The 20234-nt window shown below is 40.3% G+C and overlaps 1 protein-coding gene across 2 annotated transcripts in view; it reads left to right on the forward strand.

Moving 5' to 3' along the window:
* CACNA2D3 (calcium voltage-gated channel auxiliary subunit alpha2delta 3) overlaps nucleotides 1-20234 on the forward strand; it is an 828419-nt gene that overhangs the window by 303010 nt on the left and 505175 nt on the right. For both annotated transcript variants that reach the window (XM_063114014.1, XM_063114015.1), the window contains exon 5: nucleotides 18254-18416. In XM_063114014.1, coding sequence (XP_062970084.1) covers nucleotides 18254-18416 — 163 coding nt within the window. The remainder of the gene's footprint in view (nucleotides 1-18253; nucleotides 18417-20234) is intronic.

Genomic DNA, 20234 nt, shown 5'->3' on the forward strand with positions numbered 1-20234 from the left:
TTCTTAACTCATGACATCTAATTTGTGTAACCTATTAGAATTCAGATAATAAGTCAGTTCACTCACACATATTCAGAGCACCCACCAAATGTGACAATGGATGATACAGGTATGCTGCAATAGATGACTGCTTTTCTATAATATATTGCTAAGTTGCAGTTCTGGAAAGCAGCTCTGAACAACCAAGATAGAGTAAGCACTGGCATTGTTCCCATCAGGTTTCAAGCATAGATTCTGTCACCTCTTAACTGGAGGTAGGTTCTTCAGACTGAATCATGCAGTCATGCTGAGCTGCAGCTTCCTCACGGAGTGAGATGTGTAGGGGTGTTTGAGTAAGACCTTAAGAGATGCTAAGCAATGAAGCACTACAGTGCCCAGCATATCAACCTCAATGTAACTTTAAATAATATCAGCATTTTATGAAATGACACAGAACTTACTGTGTGCTGAAAATGAAATATTTTACTAGATTTTGCAAAATTCTAGATATGTCTAGAAAGCTTCTGTTCCCCACCCCCCGTTCCATTCTTCTCTTTCATAGCCCCCTCCCTTCCAACTCTATCAAGTATAGCCCGTTGGAAATCCAGCACTGCACATGAAGCACACTCGTGATAACTACACTTGTTGAGTTATCACTTTTTTTTTAAAATCAGAGAGGCAGTTCTGTGTTTCAGATGTTATGTAGTGATGGAAAAGACATTAGTATAGTTTATTACCTTGGTTACCGCAGATGGATGTCATGTCCTTTCCTGATGCACATGCTGTGGCCTTGGCTGTCTCTTCCCCTAATTAACATCCTGTGGGAAATGTAGGAGTAAATCACCAGAGCAACTGGACCACTGCAATATTAGGTGCTAGAACATTCTAAATTGCAATAATAATCCTGATAATGAGGCCACATATTCTGTGTCTGTCTTTTAATTGCTTCTTAACTTTTCTAAGTGGGAATGGCAAAGTTATTATGATGTGGAAACTAGGGGTGATTTATTTCTAACCTAAATTGGGCTTTGTGAAGACACGTTTTCTAGTCCATTGGGAATTGTGAGAGTTCCTTTGAAGAAGAACTTAGGTACATAATTTTAAATACAGTTTAATACTACTAATCTGCAGCACCAAAAATATGGACTTGCCTTATAGTCAGGGGGTTATTATCATGCATAAAGCATCACACTCTAAAACTCTAGCACCTTAGGTGAGCCTGTTCTTTCACATTTTGCCACTCAGTTATGGATTCAGATTCATAGGATAATTTTTTGTTTTGTGATGGAGTTTGGATGTGTTGTCCCCACCAAAACTCATGTGGAAATTTGATCCCCAATGTGGCAGTGTTGGAAACTGATTGAGTCATGGGGTCAGATTCCTCATGGATGGATTAATGCTCTCCCTAGGGGAGGGGGGATTAATGAGTGAGTTCTCCCTCTATTAGTTCCTGCGATAGCTGGTTGTTTAAAAAGACTCTGGCACCTCCTCTCTCTCTCTCTCTTGCTTCCTCTCGCCATGTGATCTGCTTGTACCCGCCGGCTGCTTGCCACTTTCTGCCATGAGTAGAAGCAGCCTGAGGCCTGTGCCAGATGCAGCTGTCACAGAATCATAAGCCAAATAAACCTCTCTTCTTTATAAGTTACCCAGTCTCTGGTAATTCTGTTATAGCAGCACAAAACAGACTAAGACAACTTGAATCAAAGAAGTCTAGTGACTGGACACTAAAGGATCTCATTAGAGGATGGTTAATCCTGTTAGCTGGTTTTCTGGTTTGGACCTGGAGGCCACATGTTCAGATTCAAATTATGGTTCTTGAATATGAGCCACATAGTAATCAATTTATTCTTACTGATGATTTCATATACAATATTCTAGCTCAGAAAGTCCTTATAAAAAACCCTCTATAGTTTGGTATAGTAGACACCTTTTGGGGTCTCTGCCAGATTAACAATGACCCCCTCCAACAGCCCCTTCATTCATGAGGGTGGGCCCCAAAGTAATGTTTGTGCAAGGTGACTCTATGGCTCCCTGCCCCTCTCTCCCCGCCATCCCCCCTCCCTTTGCTAGGATTTGGGAGTTGTATCAAAAATTTCAGTTCCTCTTGGGCTAGTCTGTGAACGGAAAGATGTAAACATGGAGAAGCTGTGGGTGGGTATTTCTTTTTTGCTCTGTGAACCAATGGCCGAGAAAGCCAGACTGTAGAGGGGAGACTTGTGCAAACACCCAGAGAGAAGCTGGAAAGGAGAAGTGAGAACTTTGCCAAAGAGCCTGATGGCCTTCTTGATTCTGGTTCCAGGCCCTTCCTGAGGCCTGGCTGCGTTCAGTCCTTTGAATTCCATCAAGCACTTCCGTATCTTGAGAAAATTCCATCACTTTAAAGAAATGTCTTAACTAACACAAGTAGATGTTTTTGTTCCTCTTTCATGTGGGAAGAAAACTGAGCTTTGGGGAAGCCAACCTTTTTTCAAGCATTGACTGCAGTGTTTCTGAACACTTTGTCAGACCTCCAGCAACCCAAGTCAAATTAGAATCAAAGCCAAAAAGGGAACGTATTGACTCACTTATCTGGGCGTTCCAAGGCATGACTCTGCTTTGCAGCAAGAGTAGTCAAGGATTTGGCCAGAGTCATTTAATCAGACTTCACTCCTCCTTGACAGCTCTTGGCTCTGTTTGTTTCTGCTTGGCTTTGTTCTCCGAAGACTGATCTCCATGTGAGGGGCAAGATGGCCATTGGCAGACCAAAGCAGCAACTCTGTATCTTGTGACTCTTGATAAAGGGTGAAGGAGCCTCAGTCTTCCAGCATTCCTAGCGGTCCCTGAAAAAGGACTCTGATTGGTCAGCCTGGGTCACGTGTTCATGGGTGGCATGTGGCTAACAAGTGCCCCTTGATTGAAAGCCCTTTCTGTAGTGGAGAATTGGGGTTTTGTTACTAAAACAAGGGAGAAGTGACCATAGCAACCTATCCACAACATTTGCCTTTTTTTCTACCAAAGTAGAAGGGACAGATGATGCTTATATGTGTGACAGACTCCCATATGCAGCTTTTCTCCTTAGGTGTTAGTCACCTCCTTTTTTTCTCACTCAACAAAATAAATCTGGATACAGATGACTTGGCATGAGCTATTTGTTCAGATAACCTTAAATCCACTCTGACTAAAAACAGCCATCCTTTGCAAGCATGAGTACTTCTATCACTGGTAGTAACAAGTATGGAACATCTCACACGTTCCTGGGGCACAGATCCCGGGGTGGAAACCTCTGCTGCTGGATAGATGTGATGAGAATAATTGTGTCAACACAATATTTGACACAAGCCTTCTTATTCAAATCACATTTGAGTGCCTCCCAACAGCCAGGTGCTGGGGTTCCAACTATGACCAAGACAGAAAGGGCCTCTGTTTTCACATGGAGCTCAAGTTTCTAATGGGAGAGGTGGACAGTAAACTTACGAAAAAATTTATAATAAAATTCAGATACTGAGTGCAATAAGAAAAAAGTTAAATAGGGTAGTGGGCCTGTTGTTGTCCAATATGGTAGACCCAAGCCATATGTGGCTGTTTAAAGTTAAAATTAATTACAATGAAGGAAAGTTTAAAAGTCAGTTCTGCATTCATACCAGTGACATTTATGTGCTCAGTAACCACATGTGGCTGGTGGCTACTGTGTCGGACAGTGCAGATATGGAATGTGTTCATCACTGCACAAAGTTCTGATGGATGGTGCTTGGCATGGCAGTGACTGGAAAGATACACTAGAGGGTGTTTAGGAAAAACCTTGCTGTGAAGCTGGCATTTAAGCTAAGACTTGAAATGACCCATGCAAAAGTCTTGGGAGAATAGCATTCTGGGCAGTATGAACAGTAAATGCAAAGACCCTGAGAAGGAAATGGGCTTTGTCTATTTGAAGATCCAAAGATGGCCAGTGTGTCTGATTGAGTTGGAGAAGCAGGTAAAAGCTAGATCAAATATGACTTTGGGTTTTATTCTACACTGCTGGGAAAGACCTCGGTTTTTATCCTACACCTTGCTTAAGCAAGGTAGTGACAGCTTTATTCAATTCTCAAAGGCTCATTCTGGCTGCTGGGGCAAAGGGAGCAAGGGTAGAAGTGGCACAGAGAAGGGCTTCAGAAGCCATCTGATGCATGAAAGAATGATGGACAGCCCAGCCAGGCTGGAGTGTCCATTAGTCTGACATCTCCTTTTGAGGGCTTTGGAACCCTCAGAAGGTTCCTAGCTGCCTTATGAAGTTCCCATCATGGTATTAGACTGAACAGCCGCCGGAGTAGCCCCATAAGAGCCCAGGCCCTCCGACTCTACATAGTTCCCCCAGTGGGCCTTCCTGTCTCTCTGGGTCAGAGCTGGGCTCACTATTGGCTGTTGTTAGCCCCTCCAAGCTCCTGACGTGTCCTGGGACCACAGTAGGGCACTGCTGCGGTGGGGCATTCACTCCCCTCTCCCTTCATATCCCTTCAAAAATCTTCACTTTAGTACCTGTTCTGTACCACAGATTGTATTAGGTACCAGGATAACAGTGGCACAAGAACAAACAGCTGTGGTCCCTGCAAACATGTATTTCACATTGCAGAGTGGAGGCCCTATCAATCAAATACTCAGTGAACGTTCCGGTGACCCGTGGGATAAGTACTATAAAGAACAGGCTTTTGAAGCTAAAAGAGCACCCAGTAAGTGTTCCCCATCAGGGAGGCCAGAGGTGCTGCCTCATGGACATGCTAATGAGGAGGAATGAGTATTGTGTAAGTGGAAGCTGGAGCAAGTGTCCCAGGCAGGGACGATGGTGTCCCAGGCAGGGACGATGGTGTCCCAGGCAGGGACGATGGTGTCCCCACCTTGCCTCTTTGAACACTTCCTCCTGCCCTCTGCCTGCCAGTCAGCTCCGTCATGACAGTGACTGCTTCCACCTGTTGACTCCCTGTGAGGTAGAACCACATGAAACTGCTGCTATACACCCATTTTTGATGCACAAAAAAGGCAGTTTTGTACAGTTCAACCTAGTACTGTGTTAGGCACTGAACTGAGTACTTTTTACCCTTCACCCATTTATTTCTCAAGACAACTTCACTATAATGTGGGTGGTTGTGAACCCGTTTAATGGATGAGGCAACTGAGAGGTTGTGGCTAAGCAGCACAGCTGGGATTTGAACCCAGTGTGCTGAAGTTAAACACTCCACTCCAAGGCTCTTACAGTTAAATACCAAGTGGCCAGCTAGGCCTGTGGAAAGCTGCAGTCCAAGGCCTGCATAAGTGGCTTGTTAAGTATGCCATTAATACTTGTATTTGAGTATCCTCAGAGGCTGGAGATTCCAGATGGCTGGGAGAGGGCTATTTATTATCTGTTTTTTTAAAGGAACTATGGCACTTGGGGAATTATAAATGAGTTAATGTAACATTAATATCTAGAAATATTCTGGAACAGATCATTAAAAAATCAATTTTCACATATGAGGAGAAAATGAGATTATTGAGCAGTAACCAGACGGCACTAGACCTTTGGAGAGGAGCATGGCTGAGAAGCAATATATGTCACTTCCCCATAGGATACACAGGCGCTGGGAGCTGGATATCTGCTTGGCTCATTTGGAACTAATATTCCTCCTAATTTTTATTTTTTGATCTAAGTTGTAAAAAACTGGCCATCCTCCCAGAGCAGGGAAGGAGAAAAAAAAATAAAGAGGAGAGAATCAAAACACATTAAGAGCCTGCTGCAGGCACTGTGCCCATGGCTTTTGTACATTTTATCCCATTCAATCTTCAGAAGGACTTAAAGAGGTAGGAGTTGCCACTCCCACTTCACAGAAAAAGAAACTGAGTCAGAGAGATGTTGGGGAGCCCTCGGGAGGCAAGCACGGCTGCGTCCCCGTGCATCAGGCTCCCATGTCCTGGCTCTCATGGCCATACCAGGCTGGGGTTCTTGCTTTGGGAATGGAACCAGGGTGGAATCCAGGCAGAGGGAGTTGGCCGAAGAGAATCGGGAGGCCCACCTAAATTCCTCCACTGGTTTGGAACTAACTTGTGGGGAGGCAGGAAGGCTCTTCCTAGGTGGTGGTGAAGTATGAAAATGTTTCCCTAAGTGGTACAGAGAAGGAGTGTCATGTCCTTCATTCATCCCCCGCCTTTGAGGACCTCCAGGCATTGTGCATTGTACCAGTGACATGGAGGTGAGAAAGGCCCCAGTGTCTCTGGAAGGACAGGTGTTTCAGGAATCTAGAGGAGCATAGGTGTCTGCCTGCCCTTAGAGGGCTCACCATCCAAAACAAACCCTCTCAGGATTTCCAGTGTCGTGAATGCCATGAAAGAAAAGCCCAAAGAACTCACTGATTTCCTGAGTGGAGAGAAGAGTTCAGAGGAGGTGGGGTTCCTGAGAGGGAGAATGGCTTCAGGTGGAGTGGGAGAGCCCGGAGCCTTGCAGCTGGGATGGAGCCCGTCGCCATGGATGTCCGATATTGTTCTTACCTGTCTTACCTGTGCCAGACACTGTGAAAGAGTTCACAGTTACTCCATTTTCCAGATGAGGAGACTGAGGCACAAATAAGGAATATATAAATGTCCTGTTATATATATATACATATACATAAAATGTACTGTTATAGAATATATATATATATATATCTCCTCTATTATCCTATATTCATTCTATCCACCTTTACATCTATGTATTTATGTATGTGTGTGTGTATGTATGTATCTATTTCCCATTGGCTCTGTTTTTTGGAGAACCCTGACTACTACACTCACTGAGTGGGCACTGGATTTGCTGCTGACTGTGTGTTATGAAACTGACCCCCAGGCTGGATCTTATGAGTTGGACTTGGTTCAGGTTCAGTGGCGAGTGGGTAGGTGTGGGGAGAAGTGCAGGCCCACCTCTTAGGGAGTTCACAGTCAGTTGGCTCCATAGTACACACACACAGGGAACAGTTAGAGTACCTTCAAGGCAGAATTTAATTTCCAAGCCAAAATATGTGGAGCAGATACTTCCGGCCTATGAAGCAGGCCCTTTGCAGTGGTGCCTTGTAGTTCTGTTATGCAACTTCCCCGCAGAAAGGGGAAGCAGAAGCCGTTCTTGGAAACACTGTGTCTCAGCCTGGGCTGCACACTGGAATGACTCAGGGAGGCTAAAAGAATCCTGATGCTTGGGTCCTGCCCAGGGATTTGAATCTAGTTGTCTGAGGTTTGGCCAGAGTTAAGAAGCACTGCCTTGGGACATCTTGATTTATGAGATTAGATGCCTCTCACCTGGAAAGAGTGAAGAGGGAACCAGGGCAGTGTTCAGGATACTAGGGCTTGCAGCCATATCCTGCTAGCTGCCTGTTTTTGAAAATAAAGTTTTATTGGAACACAGCCACGCCCATTTGTTTATGTATTACATTTGGCTGCTTTCACTAAAACAGCAAAATTTAATGTGCAACAGAGACTGTCTGGCCTACAAAACCTAAAATATTTACTATCTGGTTTTTTTGCAGAAAAAGTTTGCCAACCCATAAACTAGGGAGTGATGAATCTTCAGGGATGTGGGTGGTGTGGGAGAGGTTGGGCCACCATTAAGAGGATAGCATACTTTCCTCTGGTTGAGATATTATTTCAGAAGCCTCCTCAACACATGCAGACAGTCACCACCAACCCTTCAGGGAGGGCACACAAACTGAGCCTTTTTGAGTTGAATCTGAAGCTTGACTCTGCATGCTGGCTAAATGAGAAGGCTTGAGCTCCTCTACAGTTGGCAGAGGAGGGGAGCAATGGATTGTTTTCCCTGATGGCACCCCTATCAGAACTGAAAATTACCACTGTCTCTGGCAATGGCATTGAAGGCAAGGAACTCTGCAGGCAAATAGGATACCCACATGGCCCTTGGGGAAGCTGCAGGATTGTCGAGGTATCATAGATCTGCTGATCATTCTCTTGATCGTATGGTGATAGCACAGACCAGTAGTTCTGGCCACTTCTTGAGTCTCCTTTGTCCCACTACTCTGGACTCAATTCTCTGTCCAAATTTTCTGACAGAGGCCATGCAGTGGTAGGACTTTGGCCTCCTACAACTTTCCTTTTCCACTGTCCATATGAGTGTGATCTTCCTACCCTACTGAGCAACTGACCCTGGCATTACATGGCCTAGAAGAGTTGATTGCAAAGACAGGTCTACAGAATGCAGGTCCTATAAGAGGCCTGTTGACCAAATGGATTCTGACACTGCCATCCAGTCTGTCAGCCAACCAACAAGTCACCGTGACAGGAACTGGAGATACAAAGTAAACACAGATGCAATTCCTGCAGTTGTGGAACTGGTCTCATGGGGGTGTTACGTATTCATAAAATCATTAAACAAATATATGTAAAGTGGCCCCATGTTACTGAGGCCACTGGATAGTTAAATGTTCAGCTATATTTAGGGAATGCTGCATATGACACCACCTCTGCCCCAAGATTCGAAGTGCACACTGTACATTCTCAGAATGACTTAAAGGCTCTGAGAAGTCCTGCAATGAAGAAACCTGTTTTCCTTTCCATAAACCCAGCTCTCCTCATATTTCTCAAACTTTATTCATTTGAAAAATGTTTCCACGTATCATTCTTTGGAAATGCTGCTCTGGGACACTGCAGAGAAGTGCTACCCCTGGAGCTGCACAAAGTGAGCCCTTGGGATGCCTAAAGAGAATATGCCACTTTAATTTCTGTTTACTTTAAATTTCATTTTTATAGTTAGTATTGTAATATGCACGTGTTAGTCTCATAGGTGGTAGGTAGTACACATGAGTCATAAATAAATACGTATGTATGAAATACCACTCAAAAAATTCTTAGTGAAAAGAGGGCTTGATCAAAGATGTTTGCAACCACTGGTCTAGAAAATAAAATCCAGGTGCCATATTCCAGTGTTTAGGACCTTTCTGCCCTGGCCTCCACCTGCTTTGCTTTCTCATTTCACCATCACTACCCTCCAGTTCAGCCAATCTGAGGGACTTCCTGTTCCTGTCCCTACTTTTCTGCTTCCTTGCCTTGGCTTCTGCTGTCTCTCTCCCCATCTTGGCATAGCTAGTCCTCCAGTTTTTAGTACCCCGTACTGTGCATCTTTTCTGAAGATCCCTTTTGGCCAGAGGGGTTTTTTTTTCTTTTCTTTTCTTTTTTCTGTCTCACAAATATCCCCTAGCACCCTACTGCGGGGGTTGACCAGTTGCAGCCCAAAGGCCAAATCCTTTTTGAAATTTCGTGAGTTTCTGGTAAATGAAGTTTTGCCGGAACACAGCCAGGCCCATCGTTTATGTCTTGTCTGTGGCTGCTGTCACGCTACCACAGCAGAGTTGAGTAGTTGCAACAGAGACTCTAGAGCCCACAAAGCCTAAACTATTTACTGTCTGACCCTTGGCAGAAAAAGTTTGCCGACTCCGGTCCTATTGAATTACTTTTAGACACTCACTCGTTGAACTACCACATTCTGAGCCTGGGGCTGGCTGGATGCTGGTGAACAGCACACCCGCCACTGTGCCCCTGTGTTTCATATGCCACATTTTGTTCCCTTTGAGCCCCCATCACACTTAGGAGGTCCTCAGATGTACTCACAAAAGAATTAATTTACTCTGACCCATGGGCGACAAGGATTCAGAAATACTGAGGTGACCTGGACTACACATATCTTTTCTCAATCGATCCTATGACAAAGCCACTGAGCCTCGTCATTACAACAATGCATTTCAAGGACTGAGAAATGATTCTTCTTGTTTGTACTGTATCAGCCTTTTCAAAATCAATACAGAATGGACAAATGCATTTGGGGAGGAGAAACAGAACACAGAGTCGACCGTGGTAAAGTATGAGCAGCGCTGAGCAAAACCGTGCTGACGCTTTTGTGCCTGCTTCATTTGCATTCTGGGCTGTGCAGATTATCCAATTAAATGGCAGTTTCAGTGCTGCCTCCAGAACCTGGACCATTACTGCCTCCTCTTTTACCCAGCAGGCTGAGGCTTTGTTTTGTTAATTTAGCTTTCAGTTATATGAAACAATGGGGGTAAGGGATTGAGTTTTAGAAAGTGTTGATAATCCATGAAGTGTTTGGGCCTCTGGAAGATGAAGACTTCACTTAACGTGGTGCTATGGGAAGACATGCTGCTGACACGTGCCCTAGAAAGCCGATGCCTCAAAAGGGGGGCCTTCCCCTTGGCATGGGGTGGTTTGTGAGCTGGTCAAGGTATTTCTGCACAGTAAGGTGCTCCTGTGGTTGGTGTTTCAGCAGAAAGGTGTGATTTGTTTTGTTTCTGAGTGCCATATCCCAGGAAATTGTGCTTCAAAAAAATGGTTACAGAGGAATTTATTAACTTGAGTTCTGTTTCTGTAAAGTTCTTGAATTGATAATTCAAAAAGCATTGAAAGGTCTTTTGTGACTTTAATTTTTTATTGAGACATACATTTTTCTGTGTAGTAAAATGCACAGTTCTTTAGCATACAATTCAAGGAGTACTGACAAATAAATACACCCGAGTAAGCCACACTTCATCAAGATATGAATCATTTCCAGCACTCCTGGAAGCTCTCTTGTGTACTTCACCAGTCGACCCCCACTCTCCATCCCAGAAGCACCCCCTCATTACCTTCACTTTTGAATAATAATTTTGCCTGTTCCACAGCTTCGTATAAGTGGAATCACACATATGTATTCTTTTGTCTCTGGCTTCTTCCACACAGTGTTTGTGAGATTCATCCATATTTTGAGGGTAACAGTAATTTGTTCCTAAGTAGTAACCCATTGTATGACTGTATCACAGATTTGTTTATCCTTTCACCTGTTAATGGACATTTGGGTTATTTCTAGTTTTTGGCTATTATGAATGGGGCTTTCATGAACACTCACACAAATATTTTTGTGGGCATATATTTTCATTTCCCTTGGGTAGATACCTAGGAGTAGAATTGCTGGGTCATAGAGTAGATATATGTTAAACTTTATAAGAAGCCACAAAATATTTTCCCAAACTATTTGTACCATTTTATATTGCCAAAAGCAACATATGAGATTTCTGATTACTCTGCATCCTTGGCAACATTTAATATTATCAGAATTTTTAATTTCAGCTATTCTAGTGAATGAAAAATGGCATCTGATTGGGGTTTTAGTTTGTACTTCTCTGATGACTAATGCTGTTGCCCGCCTCTTGGTCTGCATATTGGCCATTCACATAGCTTTCTTTGTAAAGGATCGATTCAGATCTTTTGCCCATATTGTGATTGATGTTTTAAGTTGAGTTATAGGAGTTTGTTACTTATTCTGGGTACAAATCATTTGTCAAATGTATATATTATGAATACTGTATTTTTTCCTTAACAGTGGCTTTCTTGTTTTATTAAAAGTGAATTAGATGATCAGAAGTTTTGAATTTTCATAAAGTCCAAATTATCAATTTTTAAAATTGTAAGTGCTTTCTGTATCCTAAGAAATCAGTGTCTACCTGAAGGCTACAAAAGTATTCTTCACCTTTTTTCTAGAAGTACTTTAGATTTCGCATTTACAAGTGCATTTAATTCTATTATCCATCTTGAATTAATGTGTATATGATGTGAGTTAGGGATTGAGGATGTTTTCAAGTGTTTAGTCATTTGTCTCAGCACAATTTGTTGCAAATAGTTCCTCCATTGAATTATCTGGGCACTTTTACTGAAATTCAGCTAACTGTATATGTGTGGCTTTATTTCTGGACTTTCTTCTGTTCAATTGATCTGTTGGTTTATTCTAATGCCAATATCACACTGTTTTGATGAGTTAGATTTAAAGTAGGTCTTAAAATCAGGAAATATGAGTCCTTGAACTTTTTTCTTCTTTTTAAAATTTGTTTTGGATATTTAGATCTTTTTTGTTTCCATATGAAATTTAAAATAAGTGTGACAACTTCTACAAAAGCCTGTTGAGATTTTGATTGGGTTTCCATTAAATTTATAGATCAACGTGGGAAAACTTTACATCTTAATACTGAGTTTTCCAATTGTTGAGCAAGGTATCTCTCTTTAGTTTCTCACAACAATATTTTGTACTTTTCAGTATTTTGTAGTATATAGGCATTGTACATGTTTAGAAAAAATTTATTCCTATTTCACGTTTTTATGTTGTTGTTTTCAATTTAAACTTCTGACTCTTCTTTGTTAGCACATTAGTGCCCTTTTATTTGTGTTTTTGCTTTCTGTGATTGCAGTTACCCATAGTCAACTGCCTTCTGAAAATAGATGAGTACAGTACAGTAAGAAATTTTTAGAGAGAGAAGACACATTCACATAAATTTTATTACAGTTTATTGTCATAATTGTTTCATTTTGTTATTGTTGTTGTCTTTTGATGTGCCTAATTTTTAAGTTAAACTTCATCATAGGTATGTATGTATAGGAAAAGCATAGTATATATAGGGTTTGGTGCTATTTGAAGTTTCAGGCATCTGCTGGAGGTCTTATCCACCAAGGTTGAGGGGGAGACTACTACATATTGAAATACAATTGAGTGTTTTCTATTCATCTCGTATCCTATGACCTTGCTAACTCTCTTACTAGTTATAGCATATTATGTGGATGCCTTAGGGTTTTCTATACACACTATCTATCATGTTGTCTACAAATAAAGACAGTTTTTTGCTTTCCAATACCTACGGCTTTTATTTATTTGTCTTGTCGCATTTGCCAGGACCAACAGTACAATGTCGAATAGAAGTGGTAAGACATCCTAGCCTGGTTCCTGATCTTAGGGGCAAAACATGCCACGTTTTATCATGAGTATAATGTTAGCTGTAGGTTTCTCATAAATGCTCTCTATCAGGTTGCGTACATTTTCCCCCTATTTTTAATTCCTGGAGAGTTTTTGTGATGAGCAAGACTTGAATTCTATAAAATGCTTTTTGTGCATGTATTTGATCATATGATTTTTCTTCTTTCATCTGTTAATTTAGTGAATTATGTTGATTGATTTTTTAAATGTAAAACCAACCTTGAATTCCTGGGATAAATGCAATTTGGTCATGATGTATTATTCTTTAATTATAAGTGGATTTGATTCAATATTTAAAAAAAATTGTGTCTAGGTTCATAAGAGATATTGTTGTGTAGCTTTTAAAAAAATATTGTTATTTGGTTTTGGTGTCAGGGTTATGCTGCCCTTATTAAATAAGTTGGGAAGAATTCTATCCCTTAATCTTCTGAAAGAGTCTATGTAAGATCATTTGTATACTTTATTTACCTATTTGACAGAATTCGCCAGTTATGAGATCTGAACCTTGAGTTGTGTTTTTTCAGTGTGGCTGTTAATTATGAAATGAGTTTATTTATATATGTAGGGCCAGTCATACTTTGTTTTTCTTCTTGTGTCAGTTTTGATCATTTATGTTTTTCAAGGAATGACATTTAACCTAAGTTATTGAATTTATTGGCATGAAGTTGTTTGTAATATTCCCTTATCCTTTCATTATCTGTAAGATCTGTACTAATGTTTCCTCCTTCATTCCTGATACTGGTATTTTGTGATTTCTTACTTTTTTCTTCATCAGTCTAGCTAGGGTTTTACAATTTTATTAAATATTTTAAAGAACCTGCTGTGGTATCATTGACTTTTTTCAGTTATTTGTTTTTTATTTTACTGATTTCTGCTATTATCTCTATTATTTTATTCCTTCTTTTAAGATTAAGCTTTATTTTTCGTTAGTATCTTCTCAAGGGAAAAATCTTAAAGTAGACTCTTCATTTTGAACATTTCTTCTATTGTAAGCTTTTAACCTAAATTTTTCTGTAAACTCTACTTTAGCTGTATCTAACTAATATTGATGTGTTGTTTTCATTATGATCAATTTCAAAATATTTTCCAAGTTTTCATGTCATTTCTTTCTTGACATGTATTATTAAGGAGAATGTTGTTTAATTTCCAAATATTTAGGACTTTTCTAGATATTATCTTTTATTAGATATCTAGATATCATTGATATTTTTAATATCAATATCATATATTGATTTTTAAATTTAGTACATTATTATCAGAGAACATACTATGTGGATTTCAGTCATTTCAAATTTATTGAGACTTGTTCGATGGCCCGTTGTCTTTTCTGGAAAAGAATGTGTGCTCTGCAGTGATTAGGGGTGGAGTTCTATAAATGTCAAGTAGGTTAAGTTGGTAAGTGGTGTTGTTACATCATTTCAAATCCTGAGCACTGAGTCTCTATTGAGCCTCCCTGGTAGACCCCATTTTAAATGTGTTGTTACAACTCATTACTGGAAGGACTAAGTGCCACCTGTATGATTGTACTGGGCCAGAACTCTTGGATGCTTGAACCTGGATTCCTCTGGACTTTGACTCATGTACCTCTTCCCTTTGTTGATTTTATTTTGCATCCGAACTGTAATAAATCTTTTCAAAGAAACAACTTTTGGATTCATTGATTTTTCTCTTGATTTTCTGTTTTTATTTCTATTGATTTCTGTTCTGCAAATTAAAAAAAATTTTTTTTCTTTTGCCTTCTTTGGATTTAATATGCTTTTCTTTTTCTAGTTTCCTAAAATGGAAGCTTAGATGTTTCATAGCATTAAATCATCCAAGATTCTAGGGCCAGCCCCGTGGCTCTCTCAGGAGAGTGTGGTGCTGGTAGCACTGATGCTGTGGGTTTGGATCCAACACCAAGCCAAGGGCTGCAATCCCCTTACCAGTCGAAAAAAAAAATAAATCATCTAAGATTCTAGATCTTTTTAAATTTTCTAATACATGTATTTAATGTTATAAATTTCCCTTTGAGCACTCTTTTTGCTTTATCCCACAAATTTTGGTAAGTTGGATTTTAATTTTCATTTATTTTAAAATTTCTCTTTAGAATTCTTCTTTGGCCTTTGTATTATTTAGAAGTATGTTGTTTAATCTCCAATTTTTTTGGATTTTTCAGCTATTTTCCTGTTCTTGATTTCTATTTTGTTTCTATTGTTGTTTTAGAACAAGTTTGTATGATTTATGTCCTTTCAAATGTGTGAATGTGTGTTTTATGGTCCAGCAAGTGGTCTATCTTGGTGAATGCTCCAAGAAAATATCTTTTCATGTTTGAAAATAATGAGTATTCTGTTCTTGTTGGATGAAGTATTCCGTAAATGTCAATTAGGATCAATTGATGGTACTGTCCAGTTCAAATATTTCCTTACCAATTTTTTGCTTACTGAGTCTGCTAACTACTGATACAGGAGTATTGAATTCTTTAGCTATAATAGCTGATCCATCTATTTCTTCTTGCAGTTCTACTAGTCTTTGCTTTATGCATTTTAATGCTTTGTTGTTAGGTGCATACACATTTGGGATTGTTATGTCTTCTTAGAGAACTGACCTATTTATCATTAAGTAATGCCCATCTTTTCCCCTGATATTCCTTGCTCTGAAAGTCTGCTTTGTCTGTAATATAGCTACTTTAGCTTTCTTTTGATTAGTGTTAGCATGGTATATTTTTATTCATCCCTTCACTTTTAACCTGTCTGTATCTTTTAATCTGTCTGTAAAGTGGGTTTCTGGTGGACTAAATATAGTTGGATCTTGTTTTTTTTATCCACTCTGTCTCTATCTTTTAATGGTGTATTTAGACCATTCACATTTAACATGGTTATTGATATAGTTGGATTAATATGTACCATATTTGTAACTATTTTCTATTCATTGCCCTTGTTCTTTGATTTTTCTGTCTTCTACTCTTTTCCACTTTTTATAGTTTTAATTAAGAATCTTATGGGACTTAATTTTCTCACCTGTCTTAGCATATGAATTACTTTCTTTTGAAATTATTTTAATATTTGCTCTACTACAGTTTACAATATACATTGGCAAGTAATTTAACTCCAATTTCAAATAATCCTCTTCTATTTCATGGGTAGTACAAGTACCCAATAACTGAGTGTCTTAGCCTGTTTGTGCTGCTCTAACAGAATACCTGAGACTGAGTAATGTACAAAGAACAGAAATTTATTCCTTCACAGTTCTGGAGGCTGAGACATTCAAGATCAAGGGCTAGCAGGTTCAGTGTCTGGTGGGGGTTCATCTTTGTTTTCAAGACGGCACTTTGATGCATTCATCCTCAGGGGAGGAATGCTGTGTCCTCATATGGCAGAAGGTAGAAAGACAATGGGGTGAACTCCCATCATCCAGACCTTTCATGTCACTTACTCCAGTTGCGAGGGAGGAGCCCTCATAACCTAATTATCTCTTAATGACCTTGTCTCTTAATATTATCACATTGGCAGTACTTGAATTTTGGAGGGGACACATTCAAACCATAGCACGGAGTATCCCCCCGTCCTCCCTCTTGTCTGTTATAACACTGCTCTCATTCCTTTCACTTATCCATAAACTATATCACCCAATAATTTTTTGCCGTTATTATTTTTAACATGCTATTATATGTTAGATCAGTAAAGAATAAGAAAAATTAAATATTTTATTTTACCTTCATTTATTCCTGCTCAACATTCTTCTTTTCTTTCTGGAGATCAGAGTTTCTCACCTATATAGTTTTCCTTCTCTCTTGAGAACTTTTAGCATTTCCTGAAAGGAAGATTTACTGGCAACAAATTCCCTCAATTTTTGTTTGTCTGAGAAGGTCTTTATTTCTCCTTCACTTGTGAAGGATAATTTTGCTGGATACAGAATTCTAGGCTGATGGGATTTTTTTTTTTTTTTGTACTATTTTTAAGTATTTCACTCCACTTTCTTCTTGCTTGCATGGTACCTGAAGGTAAATATGATGTAATCCTTACCTTGTTTCTCTATAGGTAAAAATTTCCCCCATCTGGCTTCTTTCAAGATTTTCTCTTTATCTTTGACTTTCTACAGTTTTAATGTGATACATGTAGTGCAGATTTTTGTATATTCATTGTGATTGGTGTTCTGTAAGATTCCTGGATCTGGGGTTTGGAATTTATCATTAATTTCGGAAAATTCTCAACCATTATTATTTCAAATATTTCTTCAGTTCCTTTCTTTCTCTCATTTTAGAATTTTCATCACACACATGTTACACCTTTCATAGTTGTCCCACAGTTCTTGGCTACTCTGTTTCTTCTCTCTCTCTCTCTCTCTCTCTCTGCTTTTTAGTTTGGGAAGCTTCTATTGACATATTTTCAAGCTCACTGATTATTTCCTCAGCTGTGTCCAGTCTACTGATGAACCATCAAAGGCATTCTTCATTTCTGTTACGGTGCTTTTGATTTCCAGCATTTAATAGAGATTCTTTTGAAGAATATTCATCTCTCTGCTTATATTGCGCATCTGTTCTTGTATGTTGTCCACTTTTTTCCATTAGTGACCTTAGCATATTAATCATAGTTATTTTAAGGGTCTGTTAATTCCAACCATACCTGCCATCAGCCATGTTGCAATATTGCACAGCAGATAAAAGCACAGACTCTGGAGATAGATTGCCTGTGTTTTAATTCTGCCTCTGCTTATCAGCTATGTAATCTTTAGCAGGGTGTATAAATTCTCTATACCTCAATTTCCTCATTTGTGAAATGAGAATACTCATAAAAATCTACCTCATATGGATCTTACGAGAATCAAATGAGTTAACACATGAAAAACACTTAGAATAATTTCTGGTGCAAAGTAAGCATTCTATATGTTACATGATGAAGATATAGCCATTTGTAAAATGTGCCAGCAAATCCCATCTGAGGGCCTTTTTCCTTGCTTTCCTGTCTGTATGGGATGCTTCCCCCAGATGCCCACACAACTGGCTTCCTCCTTCATTCAGTCGCTATACAAGTGCCACTACAGCAGTGAGACCTTCCCTGAGCGCCACGTATAAACACACAGCCCTTCCACTGCTGCTATTCCCCTTAATCTGCTTTATTATTTTTCTATAGCAAGTATGATGATCTGACATATTATATATTTTATCATATGTTTTATTTTTTGTTGTTGATTTTTAACCTCCTTCAGCTTGAGTGTAGGCTGGATAAGTGTGGAGTCTGTCTTCAAAATTTAAAGAACTAAAATGTTTTTAGGGCAGTTTTCTCTATATTCATATAAGGAAGTACTGTGCTGCCCCTTAAATTATGTTTTCTAAAAATGTCAAATGACAGTGGCAACTGTTTATGTAGCGCTATCACACCTGTGCAAAAGCAGCCATATGTAAGTATGTAGGACTTCCAGAGGTCACCTGAGCAGGTGAGGGCATACAAGTGTAGAGACGATGGCACATGGCCTGTGCCTGGGTATGTCTAAGCTCACTGTCCTCTTCCCTAAGATGCATTAATGTTTTTTGACTTTCTCTTTCAGTATGAATACTTCAACGCTGTGCTGATCAACGAAAGGGACAAAGATGGGAACTTTTTGGAGCTGGGGAAGGAATTCATCTTAGCCCCAAATGACCATTTTAATAATTTGCCTGTGAACATCAGTCTGAGTGACGTCCAGGTGCCAACAAACATGTACAACAAAGGTAAGACTTCCTGCTGCTGCTCCTTTTAGAGGACAAAGAGTTGGGGGTTTGAGGGACAGGATCTGGCTGCTTTTGGATATAGTGGGGATTTTTTTGAAGAACATATCTACAAGCTGAGTGTCAAGCATTAGCAGGATAGGTGAAGTGTGTGCGCATTCTGCCCAGAGACTCTGGGCTTGTTTCCCCCACTGGTGTTTACATCAAGCTCTCTACCATGTAGTCCAGGGGCTGGTAAAGGCCAAATAGTAAATGTCTTTAGGCTTTGCCAGCTATTCAGTCTCTGTTGAAAACAGTCAAACCTGCTATTCTAGCACGAAAGCAGCTGTAGACAATATGTATGTGAATCTGTGGGCATGGCTGTGTTGCAATAAAACTTTTTATCTACAAAAAGAGATGACCCGATTTACCCTGGAGGCTGTAGTTTCCTGAGCTCCGGTGGAGTCCCCCTCTCTTCTTCCTCTATTTCCTGGAGCTCCTGAAGTTGCAATGGAATCAATTGTGGTCTTTTCTGAGAGATCAAAGCAGCATAGAGCTTAACTGGGTTCCCTGTTTCCAGGCCATGTCCCTCAAATCCAATCTTCACATAGACACTAGAGTGCTTTTCTTGAAATTTTCATCTGCTCATTTGAGTTGGGACTATTGTGGTCGAGGGCTGGGCTCTGGCATCAGATGGCCTCTGGGTAGACCCCACATTCTACCTCTTTCTGGCTGTGACCTTGGGTACATCATCTTATCTGTTTAGATCTTAGCCTCCTCATCTCTGTGATGTGAATAATAATTTTGTCTGCCTCGTGGGGTGGGTGTGAGGACTCCATGAGATGATGTTTATAAAGGATTTGAGTTGCTGTCAACATCTTCATCCTCATCATTACTGAGCAGGAGTTGTCATATCTGAAAGGCTCCTAAACAAAGATCTATTCTCCTAGAAATATAAATCTGAAAGCCATGGCATCTTCAAAGTAAAATGTCTGCCCCATTGTCTGGCATCAAGGTTTCAGAGATTCTAACGGCCAGTTTCTGTCGCAGCAACCAGTTTCAGAATCAGATAAGAGAGTGCAGTAGCCAAGAGCAAGGGCTATGGTGTGAATCCTGCTCTTCCCCTTGCGGGCTTTGTGATCCTCAGCAAGGAACTCTACCTCCCTGAGCCTCAGTTTCCCTCTTTGTAAAATAGGGATAAGGACACTGCCTTCCTCTGAGGGTTATTGAGAGTATATGAAATGATGGGCGTGTAGCCCTTAGCACAGCAGTAGCTCACAGAAAGTGATCAGTGCATTTTAGCCGTCGTCATTATTGGAAAATAACGTGAACATAAACTGTACTTCTGAGTTGTTCTAGGTCACTGTGTGAGGAGTTTGGTGAATAAAGAGCTTCCAACTCACTGTCTCTCTGAAATATTTTTCTTGTGCCTGTTCTTTATGGCTGGATACCTAATCTGTTTTTCCTGGTGTACCTGTTATCCATCCTTAAGATTCAGCAGAGGCAGTACCTCATTCATTCATTGTTCTGACAGTTATCGGGGATCCCACTATGAACCAGACTCAGTCCCTCCCTCAAGGGGTTGGTTCACAGTATAGTTGGGGAACACAGGTAATGAGCTAATTAGAACACTGTGTGTCACGTAATGGCCACAATTATGGAGAGCCAGGGGACAGTGGGGGCACCGAGGAGGGGACATGATTGCTTGCTCATGTGGGCAAGGCCACAAGTTTGTCTTCTTTCTGTCTTCTTCATAGAGGAAGTGATGTCAGTCTAAACCTCTAAGCCGTCCCCAGAGAGCTCTGGACTGGGTCATATCCTGTGACCTCATCTTTACTTTGG

This window comes from Cynocephalus volans, chromosome 11 (genome assembly GCF_027409185.1).
Source record: "Cynocephalus volans isolate mCynVol1 chromosome 11, mCynVol1.pri, whole genome shotgun sequence".
NCBI classification, from domain to species: Eukaryota; Metazoa; Chordata; class Mammalia; order Dermoptera; family Cynocephalidae; genus Cynocephalus; species Cynocephalus volans.